General features: G+C 42.7%; 1 protein-coding gene across 1 annotated transcript in view; it reads right to left on the bottom strand.

Annotated features, from left to right (window-relative positions):
- The window catches only part of ttc21a (tetratricopeptide repeat domain 21A), a 125433-nt gene that overhangs the window by 30485 nt on the left and 81681 nt on the right, over positions 1–13267 (bottom strand). The window contains exons 16-20 of the mRNA XM_078534881.1: positions 11970–12042; positions 7508–7618; positions 4485–4623; positions 2528–2634; positions 345–533 (exon numbers count right to left, since the gene is read on the bottom strand). Of these exons, the coding sequence (XP_078391007.1) occupies positions 345–533; positions 2528–2634; positions 4485–4623; positions 7508–7618; positions 11970–12042 (619 nt within the window). The remainder of the gene's footprint in view (positions 1–344; positions 534–2527; positions 2635–4484; positions 4624–7507; positions 7619–11969; positions 12043–13267) is intronic.

Here is a 13267-nt window from a genome sequence, read left to right as displayed (position 1 = left end):
GATGGGCAATAAATGCTGGCCTAGCCAGCGACGCCCACAACCCGAGAATGAACTTTTTAACAATCATGGACGTGGACACTTCATACCCAATATTGCATGCCTGGTGAGTAATGCTTATTCTGGGAACATCAAGGTGTTATAAACATGTCAAGGAATGCTGGGTTGTACATATCTGGTAACCAGTGCTGTGCATAGCCCGTGTGGCACCAGCAATAAATGTTTCCCTGAGAATAGACAGTCTAGCTACATCTTATATCTTTATACAGAAAAAAATGTATATCACATATTGTGATTTCAGGCAGTTCTATCATTGAAAACATGAAAAGAATACTTTTCATACTCACTTTAGGGTCGTTTTCCACAAAGCCCAGCCCTTCTTTATAGTAATGGATCGCCTTGTCATATTCTTGCTTATCCACGCATATGTGTGCTATCTCAGCACAAATGGAGGCCGCCAGCTGATTTTGGGCTGGAATGATGTCTGACTGCTCCATCATCAGGCGTTTCAGTAACCGCCCTTGTAAGTCGTAAGCCTTAAAAACATTTCAAAGCGGACAGAAATAAATCAGACACCTGCCACATAGCTGTGACCCTCATAAGAGCTATAAATTTACACAGCAGAGAAGGTTGACAGGAGATTCGATACGAGTCTTCAAGCGGTCCAGACCAGTGGTTCCCAAAGTGGGGTACTTGTACACCATGTGTAAGGCAAACTGCTCTTAATTGTGTAATGGTGGATTTTCAGGGATGAATAATTTTTTCAGACCTTCACCTCCCCCTCTCCATAGTCCAGAGGTTCCCAAACACAAGTGTCCCTGGTGCTCAGGATAATGTGCTGCCACTCAAATTACTGCTGCTCCCTGCTCTACCAATCACAGGTTGTCTCTCTGCTGCACTTGCTGCTATTAGGCACAACTGCATCTCACTCGTGAGCCTATTAGCAGTAAGCGTGGGAAAGAAACACCCCTGTGATCGGAGAAGCAGCGAGCAACAGGAAGGTGAGTGGTGGCGCATGAGCCTGAGCACTGGTGCAGCGGTGGTGCGAGAGCAGCAACTACTGGCTGAAACACTGTCTGAGTGGGAGAGGTGACTGCTTGACCCGTAGGTCAGCAGACTGCTGGGCAGACACAGCCATCACTTTGATGATGCTGTCCCACAAAGGTACAAAGGAATGAGTGGGGGTAGAGGGTTTGGAAGATGGACTGTTGAGTGAGTGAATGGAGAGGAGAGGGTTGGGAAGAGGGGCTGCAGAGTGAGTGACTGAGGGTCGTGTCTGGGGCCATAAAATGCAACGAGCTATTGAAAAGTCCATTGACTTCGGCGGGACTATAAATTCCTGCTAGTGTAAAATTCCACCCAGTGAGTGGAGGGGGGTGGTGGGGTTGGGAAGAGGGGCTGGTGAGTGAATGATCCTTTGGGGGAGGGGGTAGTTCAGCAATATATTGCTCCCACCTTCAAGTGTTTATGCTCCAACAAACAAGCTCATCCATCACATGAATGGGAAGTAAAAAATTATTATTGTAGATGTTTATCTGTAAGGCATAATTACAATGATTTACAACATGTGTAATCATTCGAGGGGTTGCTAAGAAAGAAACTGCCATATGGGTCTGCTAAAAGCTGGTAAATCTGAATAGGGGTGCATGACCAAAGCAGTTTGGGAACCACGGACAGAGTAGATAGAGAGAAACTGTTCCCATTGGCAGAAGGGTCAAGGAACAGAGGACAGTGATTTAAGATGATTTGCAAAAGAAACAATGGTGACATGAAGAACTTTTTCACGCAGCTGGAATGCACCACCAGAGAGTGTGGTGGAGGCAGATACAATGGGGGCTTTCAAAAGGGAATTGGATAAATGTCTGGGAAAAGGGCTGGGGAGTGGGACTAGCTGAGTTGCTCTTGCAGAGAGCTGGCATAGACACGATGGGCCTAATGGCCCCCTTCTGTGCTATAACCATTTTTTGATTCTGAGTCCCTTTTATGCATTCTGTGAAAAATGTAAATGTAACCCATATCATACACACACTTTCTAAAAACTCAATAAATACTTCAACGATAGCTTATTATTTTCCATTTTCAGTTTTAGGGTTCATCCAGAAGTGGCTGCCAAAGAAATGGTGGAATATTTCGAAGAATTTTCCATGGTACATTTCTGCAATGATAGAGTGAATGTCAATTAACAACTCCGCCATTAAAAAGAAAAGGAATAAGGTTACTATTTATGTAGCATACTGGCCTTTTTCATTTGGGTTCTGACTTGAGTGTAGTCTGCAGTGACAGGATGAAATTTCCCCTCTTGCTGATGAGGCAAGAGTTTAGGAGTGAAAGGAGGGTGTACTAGCCGACTTCGTTGCCAGGAAACCCAATATTTAACTGTTTGTGATCTGCGTTTGGGGTACAATCACTAAATAATGATGATCCATTGGCATTACAGTGTTTCAACCGAGCCAATAACAGTCTGTACTGGGTGTGCAGGACAGAATGGTAAATCGTGCATATGTTTGTTTGAGTATCAGGGTCTCCTCACCTTGCTTAAAGCAGTTAGTGTTTCCTCTACTTCATTAGTCTTGTTGCAGATCTTGGCCAAAAGCATCAGGTACTTGATATCATTCATCATGGTGACCAAATCGTTTTCTGAAATACAGGAATATCTAGTAATAGTATTTGCCAAACAACAGGTAACAGATATCCTGGTTGCATTATTAATACTGAACAACAATGTACTATTTCAAGACAGCTTGTTTATGCATATCTGATAGATGACGCTATTCTTAACTCTTGCCTAAGGTCTCTCCGCCATTAACGTGTTCCGCTTTTATATTAATATTATTGTGGTCTTTTCTATATCACTCTCTCTTCCTTCCAAATCCACATCAGAGTCCTGAACGTTCTTTTGCCTTCCTGCATTACTATTGCATTGGAATCACAACTATTGTCCATTTTTTCACCTAGGATTTCAGAATTACTCAATTCCTTAACTCTTGATTCTTGATCCTATGATCTACATGCTCTTCAAACCTAAGCTATACAGCACCTAACCATCACTTTCTGTGTTATCTCATCAACTCTCCCCTGTTTAACCTTGAAGGGCTTTTAACTTCATTTAGGTTAATCAATAAGGAAAAGCAAAATCTTCATGCCACAAGCACAGACGATGCCGTGAAAGATTATTTTTACTGAACTTGTGGGAGGGTGATGTTTCAGTGACTGAAGCAGAATAGCTTGAAAATATATTGAAAAAAATATTCTCTGCGAATAATATTTTCTGAGGCCCGACACCTTCAGTGTTATTGTTATTTTAAATAGATAACATCTCTCTTAAAATGATGGGCAGAGGAATGCCACGTGACCATGCTAAGTGCTTATCTGATAAAATCACCAACAGTAATTCCCGGGCTTTGGTTTCAACAAGAATCACTGATAATGTGATAGTAAAGAACTTTGCAGTAACGGCCAACAGAAGCTTACAATTAGCATCAGAAGATGGCTCCCCATATTATCTTGAGTTTGCATCATTTGTCATAGGAACATAGGAAAGAACGTAGGAGCAACAGCTGGCCTTTCAGCCCCTCGAGCCTGCTCCAGTACCTCAACACCATTTTCTCCACACTATCCCCATATCCCTTGATGTCATTAGTATCCAGAAATCTATTGATTCTGTTTTGAACATACTCAATGACTGAGCTTCCATAGCCCTAGGGATAGAGAATTCCAAAGATTCACCATCTTCTGAGTGACACAATTCCTCCTCATCTCAGTCATAAATGACTTGCCCCTTATTCTGAGACTGTGTCCCCTGGCTGTAGACATCCCAACCAGGATAAACATCCTTTCTGTATCTATCTTGTTCAGCCTCTTAAGAATTTTGTGTGTTTCAATGTGATCACCTCTCAGTCTTCTACACTCTGGTGAATACAGGACCAGCCTGTATCTCTCCTCACAGGACAGTCCCACCATCCCAAAAATCAGTCTGGTGAACCCCCACTGCACTCCATCAATGGCAAGTATATCCTTCCTTAGGTAAAGGGAGCAAAACAGTACACAATACTCATCTTGCATACTTGAACTCTGGACCTTAGCCTCAGAAAACGAAAAAGTAAAGATGGGTGCACTTGGTGTATCCTCCTCTACACGCTCCCCAACAGCTTTTAATGAGTCATCAATAGGATTTCCAGAGAAACTTCTTCAGCCAAAGAGTGGCTAGAATGTGGAACTCACTACCATAAAGAGTCATTGAGTTGACGAGCATAGATGCCTTTAAAGGGAAGCTAGATTAAGCACATGAGGATAAAGGAATAAAACGACATGCAGGTAGTGTTCGATGAAGAAGGATTGGAGGAGGTTCAAGTCGGGCATAAACACCAATATGGACCACGTGGACCACTGTTTCTGTGCTGGAAATTCTATGTAGCTCTATGACATCTTCCCCAACTACAGTAAATAGCAGTTACTCTACCAGGGAAACATAATACAAACCAACATACTGAAATCATGTTCAAGGGCCTTTCTGAGCACTTTCTTTGCTTTTTCAAATAGCCTCAGTTTCAGAAGGAGTTCAGCCAAATCGTGGCACAAGAAGTCCTGTCCACCAATTTTTAGTGCAGTTTCAAAATAATGTATGGCCTGAAGATGAAAAGAAAATACAAATCACTCCGTTAAAGCTCCCACTTGATGAAACTAGCAATATAAAAACAAGTGAGATGTTAAGGTGCAATAAGAAAAGTGCTATAATCAGCCTCATGGGAATATATATTGCACAAGTTGGTTCTGAGTCATGCAGATAAGGAACATGCCAGATTTGATCCCTGGTCCTTATTGAATGAATTGATTTCAACTGAGAGAGATTGGACATGATGCATGAAATGAAAAGACTTGATGGACCATATAGCTTCTACCTGTTCCATACTTTCGTAGGACAAAAGAAAAGCCTCTTGACATGATTTGTAAGTTTGACATTCAATCAGCATGCCTTGGAAAGCTAGGAACAATGCTGATGTGGGAAATGTCTGTTTGTCCGTCTTTTAAAATTAAACTCGTTAAACTTGTCAGGGATGGAAGCAAATGCCATTGAGAGAAACAACAGAGACAATACAGTCCAGCAAGAGACACTAGTGCTTTAATTTATGTTCCAATAAAATGCAAACATCTTTTTCTGGAAGGGGCTTCACATAATGGAAAATTACTGGAGAAAGCAAAAGAAAGATGGACAGCTTTCCGTATGGATTCAAATCACGGTTTAAACAAAGAGTATAGAATATAATTGGGTATTGTCCATTTAAAAAGAAGCTTCATAGGATGGTGTGAAGAAAGTAAATTAACACCATCCCTTGAAAAACGATATAAAAAGTTGAACACAGCAGAGTAACATTGTTGAAGCATTCATTTGCTGGGAGTAAAGTAACAAAGCAACTGTTATTTTTATTATTTGTGTATTGCTGAAAAAGAGACTTTTTTGTTGAAGCTTTTCATCTTGCACTCATCAAGACAATTCACAAGAATACCAAATGTGAAGGGAACAACAATTTATACTATATGAGAAGAGAGTGCTGATTGGTTGGCAAGTGCACTCTGATTGGTAGAGGTGCTGACATGGAGAAGGCACCTGTTGATGGTGACTGACAGTTAACTGCCAGGCATTATTTAAAATTTAAACCAGGCAGCTTCACTTTGATTGGTCAAGGCATTGCCCCAAGGAATAAACCAGCAAATGGCTGGTACTTATTTTGTTTCACTGAAACAGGCACAGCGTGTCTGCAAAGAAAATAGCTCTGTGTACTAATATATGTAGCTTCCAGTACACGCAAATGCACCACACTTTGAGCCTGACTAACAATCTTGAATTAGCTGTCAGTATAATTCTTAGCTTACTGAGGATTATTCAGCAAATGCTGTCCAATTGTGGAATCACATCGAATTTTGGAGACTGTATTTTGAATTTTGCAAGCACGGGTTGGTTGGGTACTGTCGTTATCTTGGCCGTTGAGAACAGCAGAAGGGATATGCTATTTGATACGATCCGCCAGTCTACTCTGCAGTAGCAACATGAGTGGTATTTGCCACTAGCAGGATGCTGCCGCCAAGCCAAAAAGACATTCTGCCTATCACACAAATGAGTAAAGTTGTATATGAATTTTAGTGCCAGTGTGATGCTAGGTATGTAGGCCATACATCCCAAAGACTGGTGGATTGACTGGCAGTTAACTGTCAGTCACCATCAACTGTTGCATTCTTGTGAATTGTCCTGATGAGTGCAAGGCGAAATGTTTTGACAAAAATGTCTCTTTTTCAGCAATACCCAATTTCTGTACTACCAAATTATTATTTTTATTATTATATTTCTTTTCTCTTCTTTACTCAGCCTTTTTTAAGCCTGCAACTATTTTAATTTTCCTGTAATAGTTTCAAATCTGTACCCATTTTAAACCTGTAATCACGGATACAAATACATTAACCAAATTAAGATACCAATCCTTTGAAGTGAGTCATCAATTTGTTCGCTTGTAGTTCATGGGTCAAACTGAACTATAAGCAGCACAATTGTTTTATAAAAGATAGTAAGTCTTACACTTTCTTACATGTGTAGAAGGCTTCCTTCAGGGATATGTAGATAAAGACTTTCCACGTTTAACATAGGTGTAATTAAATCACTGGGTGATATACTTTCAACATCCATTAAATGTGCATGTGGTGGAAGACGGTTGAAACAGGATTGAGTTCTGCTGTGATGCTCCCTCCCACCTACTCCGTGATTGAATAAAGCCATCAGGAGAGCAGCAGAGCAAATAGAGAGAGAAAAGGGGGAAAAAAATCCATGGACCTTGAAGTTTATATACTCCCTCCGCCACCGATGAACAGTAACAGCAGTGTGTACCATCTACAAGATGCATTACAGAAACTCACCGAGGCTCCTTAGGCAGTACCTTCCAAACCCACGACCACTGCCATCTAGAAGGACAAGGGCAGCAGACACATGGGAACACCACCACCTGGAAGTTCCCCTCCAAGCCATTCACCATCCTGACTTGGAAATATATGGCCGTTCCTTCACTGTCACTGGGTCAAAATCCTGGAACTCCCTCCCTAACCGCACTATGGGTGTACTTACACCACAGGGACTGCAGCTGTTCAAGAAGGCAGCTCAACACCACCTTCTCAAGGACAATTAAGGATGGGCAATAAATGCTAGCCTAGCCAGTGATGCCCACATCCCGTAAAAGAATTTTAAAAAAGAATTCAGTGTTTCTCACACCTGGCTGGCTTGTTGTCCGAAAGTTTCATGACATAACATCTTCAGGTTGCTTTTGAATTTGAAAGTAAAAGTTTTATCTTTGCAAGGGAGCTGAGAGTTGTACCCAATTGATGACACAGATTCACTGTAAGTTATTTAAAATTACCGCAAAGTCTTCACTGCAAACAGTATGAGCAATGATTGACATTAAAACATAATGTTGAGGGACATTAAACTGATTAGGTAGAAAAATTCTGTCAAAATGTGGGCTCCCCATACCTTGGTGTAGTGGTGAGTTTTAACGAATGCTTGACCAATCTTTCTCACCAAATGTCCATCATGAGGGTTTTTCTTTAAGACCTGCTCGTATACCTCTATAGCTTTCTCTGGCTAAAATAAATTATAAACAGTCAGTGCAATTAAAAACAAGAACAGGGAGTGCAGATATTGCGCTTTTAACATAGAAAAACACCCCAGGAGCTTCATAGAGTGATGAGGATGCCAGGTCAAGAAATGAACTGATTAGGGAAGGGAACCAAAGATGGGTGATAGTGCTGGGTTTATGAAGAGACTTCCAGGGCTTGATTTTTCAGCCCTTGCCAAGGCCGGGAACGGAGGCAGAGAGGGAAGGAATTTTGTTTTGCTGGCCTACATGCCAATTCTCCAGCTCTATCCCGCCATTGGGCCATTTTCCTGGGGTGGGGTGGGGGGGCGGGGTGGTGGGGGGGAATCGGGGTGCAGTGGCATAGCTACCTGCCACCATGCAGTGGGTAGCCAATTGTCCCAATTAAAGACCAATTAAGGCCTGTTAATGGAGGGCAACTTTCAATTTTTGGTCTCTCAGAAAATTAAGGGATAAGGGGAGAGAAAACGGAGTTGAAGCCCAAGTTCATCCATGATCATATTGAATGGTTAAACCTGTATTAAACCTTGGTTAGTGCACACTCTGTGCAGTTCTGGTCACCATTCTATAAAAAGGACATAAAGACACTAGAGAGGGTGTAGAGAAGATTTACAAGGATGGTACAAGACATACATGGGTGTACATAGCAGGGAAGGATTGGCAGGCTGAAAAAAAAGAAGGTTGAGCATTAGGGTTAATAGAGATATTTAAAATTATGAAAGGTTTTGATGGAGTGGATACAGAGAGAATGTTTCCTCTTGTGGGGAAGAGCATAACTAGAGGGCATCAATATGAGATAGTCACCAAGAGATCCAACAGGAAATTCAGAAGAAGCTTCTTTATCCAGAAAGGTGAGAACATGGAACTTGCTGCCGCAGGGAGCGTTGAAGCAAATAATATATATGCATTTAGGGGGAAACTAGACAATAAGCAGATTTGATAAGGGAGCTTAAGGTGAAGGAACCCTGAGGAGGAAGTGACCATAATATGATAGAATTTACCTTGCAATTTGAGACGAAAAAGCTGAAATCAGATGTAACGGTATTACAGTTGAATAAAGGCAACTACAGAGGCATGAGGGAGGAGCTGGCAAGAATTGACTGGGAGATGAGCCCAGCAGGAAAGACAGTGGAACAGCAATGGCAGGAGTTTCTGGGAGTAATTTGGGAGACACAGCAAAAAAATTCATCCCTAGGAAGAAGAAGCATGCTAAAGGGAGGACGAGGCAACCATGGCTGACAAGGGAAGTCAGGGACAGCATAAAAGCTAAAGAGAAAGCATACAATGCGGCGAAGAGCAGTGGGAAACCAGGGGATTGGGAAGCCTACAAAGACCAACAGAGGACAACTAAAAAAGAAATAAGGAGGGAGAAGATTAGGGTAAACTAGCCAGTAATATAAAAGAAGATTGCGAGAGTTTTTTTAGATATATAAAGGGTAAGAGAGGGGCAAAAGTGGACTTTGGGCCGCTGGAAAATGACGCTGGAGAAGTAGTAGTGTGGAACAAAGAAATGGCGGAGGAACTGAATAGGTATTTTGCGTCAGTCTTCACGGTGGAAGACACGAGTGACATCCCCAAAGTTCAAGAGAGTTGGGGGGCAGATGTGAGTATGGTGGCCATTACCAAGGAGAAGGTGCTAGGAAAACTGAAAGCTCTGAAGGTGGATAAATCACCTGGACCAGATGGATTACACCCCAGAGTTCTGAAGGAGATAGCTGAAGAGATAGTGAATGTGTTAGTGGTAATCTTTCAGGAATTACTGGAGTCAGGGAGGGTCCCAGAGGACTGGAAAATCGCTAATGTAACCCCCCTGTTTAAGAAGGGAGTGAGGCAAAAGACAGGAAATTACAGGCCGATTATCCTGACCTCGGTCGTTGATAAGATTTTAGAGTCCATTATTAAGGATGAGATTTCAGAATACTTGGAAGTGCATGGTAAAATAGGGCAAAGTCAGCATGGTTTCATCAAGGGGAGGTCATGCCTGACAAATCTGTTAGAATTCTTTGAGGAGGTAACGAGTAGGTTAGACAAAGGAGAGCCAATGGATGTTATCTACTTGGACTTCCAGAAGGCCTTTGACAAGGTGCCGCACAGGAGGCTGCTCAGTAAGATAAGAGCCCATGGTGTTAGAGGCAAGGTACTAGCATGGATAGAAGATTGGCTGTCTGGCAGGAGGCAGAGAGTGGGGATAAGGGGGTCCTTCTCAGGATGGCGGCCGGTGACTAGTGGAGTTCCGCAGGGGTCAGTGTTGGGACCACAACTTTTCACTTTATACATTAATGATCTAGATGAAGGAACTGAGGGCATCCTGGCAAAGTTTGCAGATGATACAAAGATAGGTGGAGGGACAGGTAGTATTGAGGAGGTGGGGAGGCTGTAGAAGGATTTGGATAGGTTAGGAGAATGGGCAAAGAAGTGGCAGATGGAATACAACGTGGGGAAGTATGAGGTCGTGCACTTTGGTAGGAAGAATAGAGGCATAGACTATTTTCTAAATGGGGAGAGAATTCAGAAATCTGGAGTGCAAAGGGACTTGGGAGTCCTAGTCCAGGATTCTCTTAAGGTTAACTTGCAGGTTGAGTCGGTAGTTAGGAAGGCAAATGCAATGTTGGCATTAATTTCGAGAGGACTAGAATATAAAAGCAGGGATGTGCTGCTGAGGCTTTATAAGGCTCTGGTCAGACCACATTTAGAATATTGTGAGCAATTTTGGGCCCCGTATCTCAGGAAGGGTGTTCTGGCCCTGGAGAGGGTCCAGAGGAGGTTCACGAGAATGATCCCAGGAATGAAAGGCTTAACATATGAGGAACGTTTGAGGACTCTGGATCTATACTTGATGGAGGTTAGAAGGATGAGGGGGGCTCTGATTGAAACTTACAAAATACTGAAAGGCCTGGATAGAGTGGACGTTGCGAAGATGTTTCCATTAGTAGGAGAGACTAGAACCCAAGGGCACAGCCTCAGGGTAAAGGGAAGAGCTTTTAGAACAGAGATGAGGAGAAACTTCTTTAGCCAGAGAGTGGTGAATCTATGGAATTCATTGCCACAGGAGGCTGTGGAGGCCAGGTCATCGAGTGTATTTAAGACCGAGATAGATCGGTTCTTGATTGGTAAGGGGATCAAAGGTTACGGGGAGAAGGCGGGAGAATGGGGTTGAGAAACTTATCAGCCATGATTGAATGGCGGAGCAGACTCGATGGGCCGAATGGCCTAATTTCTGCTCCTTTGTCTTATGGTCCTATGGTCTTATATGAGGGAGAAGGGAATAGGTCACGATGGTAGGTTTAGCTGAGGAAGGATGGGAGGAGACTCTAGTGGATCATAAACACTGGCCTGGACAGATTGAGTCAAATGGCCTGGTTCTATGCCATATATCCCATGTAATGCTATGTACCTGTGGCAATCTTCAGTGCTAACAAAATCTCTGCAATTACGAAAGATAATCAGTTCATGAATCTGCAACACAAATTGACCAAGAAGATTTGCTAACTTTGAACAATTTAATAAGAATGATGCACTGGAGGAAAAGCTAGGGTTACATTCAATGGGAAACTAGACAAACATACAAACTGAGAAGGGAATAAAAGGATTTGCTGAAAGGGTGACTTGAAGTAGGTTGGGACAAGGCTCATGTAGAACATAGACACCAACCCAGATAAGTTTTTTTTATTCTTTCATGGGACGTTGGTATCGCTGGAGAGTCCAGCATTTCTTGTCAATCTCCAATTGCCCTTGAACTAAGTGGCTTGCCATTTCAGCGGGCAGTTAAGAGTTAACCACATTGCTGTGGATTTGGAGTCACATGTTGGTCAGATCAGGTAAGGATGGCAGATTTCCTTCTCTAAAGGCCATTATTGAATCAAATGGGTTTTTATGACAATTGACGATAGATTCATGGCCCCAATACTGAGACTAGCTTTCAATTCCAGATTTATTAATTAATTTGAATTTAATTGGCCCCAGAGGATTAGCTGGACCTCTGGATTACTAGTCTAGTAACATTACTACCATGACATTATGCCACCGTCTCCCCATAGTTGGGCCCACTAGAGCTGGTGGTCTACCTGAAGTTATTCTGCACTGGGCTGGCAACACAGGTTTTACATTTCACCCAATTTTACTTGCCACTGAAGCCAATATTGGATTCCACCTAATCTTGTGGACTTCCCACCTGATCAGTTAGATTAGTCACTCCCTCAATGAATGTCTGAAGTGCCAAGTCTCTTGTTCCCGGCACCAAAATGAGTATTAAAAATAATTTTTAAATAGGGTGCAGGATGTTCAGGATCTAACTGGACAAAACCTATCGCTACACATGTTGTGATCCTTCTGACATACCTCCTGGATAGTTATATATGCATCGCCAAGAAGAAGACTTATCTGTGGACTCGGGAACCGTTCATGCAAGTCTCTGCAAAACAGAAAACATAACAGTGCTTCAGAAGTCATGATTTAAAGTAGTTGACATTCAAAAATTATGTATGGTGTTGCAAAGATTTACTTAAATTAGCTGGTAGTACATCTTTAAGTCTGCCTGATTTCTGGTTTCTTTTTATTCGTTCATGGATGTGGTCATCACTGGCAAGGCCACCTTGATAAGATGCTGGTAAGCTACCTTCTCGAACCACTGCAGTCCATCTGGTTTGGGCAGTTCTACAGTGCTGTTTGGGCCAGAGGTCTAGGATTTTGACCCAGCGATAGTGAAGGAACCACAATATACGTCCAAGTAAAGATGGTTTGTGACTTGGAGGGGAAGTTGCAGGTGGTGGTATTCCCATGCATCTACTACCCCTTTGTTTTTCTGGGTGGGAGAGGTCACAGGTTTGGAAGATGCTGTCAAAGAAGCCTTGGCAAGTCACTGCAGTGCATCTTGTAGATGGTATGCATTGCAGCCACTGTGTGCCAGTGGTAGAGGGGGTGTGAAAGTTTCAGGTGGTAGATGGGGCGCCAATCAAGTGGGTTGCTTTGTTCTGGATAGTGTTGAGCTTCTTGAGTGTTGTTGAAGCTGCACTCATCCAGGCAAGTGGAGAGTATTCTATCACAATCCTGACCTGTGCCTTGTAGATGGTGGACTGACTTGGGGAGTTAGGAGGTGAGTTATCATAGAATTCCTAGCCCCTGACCTTCTCTTGTAGTAGCCACTGGGTGGTCCAGTTAAGTTTCTGGTCAATGGTAATCTTTAGGATGTTGCTGGTGGGGGATTCGGTGCTGGTAATGCTGTTGAATGTCAAGGGGAGATGTTTGGATTCTCCCTTGTTGGAGATAGTCATTGCCAAGGACTCACCTGGTGCTAATGTTGCTCTGAAGCAGCACTATTCTCAAAACTGGCACCTTAAAAATCCCTTTAGGCTTTGGCATCTAACTCTTAGGAGTCTGATGCTGGAATGATGAAGAGGCAAAGGGATTCACAGTATGAAATTCTGTCCCAAATTTCCTGAACACTATCAGGAGCAGTTGCAGCATTGATCTGACACAGTGGACACCCTGCAAAAACTCTGCCAATTTCCAAATGTACTGTTAATAAGAAGAAACTGCTGACGGGAGGGTCTGTAACCAGAAGATAATTGGCAAAAAAAACTTGAGGGCAAATAAGAAAAACATTTTTCACAATGTGAGTTGTTCTGATCTGGAATGCA

Source organism: Cetorhinus maximus, chromosome 3 (genome assembly GCF_964194155.1).
Source record: "Cetorhinus maximus chromosome 3, sCetMax3.hap1.1, whole genome shotgun sequence".
NCBI lineage: Eukaryota > Metazoa > Chordata > Chondrichthyes > Lamniformes > Cetorhinidae > Cetorhinus > Cetorhinus maximus.
The sequence above is the reverse complement of the archived record's forward strand: the minus strand, read 5'-3'. Positions and strand labels throughout refer to the sequence as shown.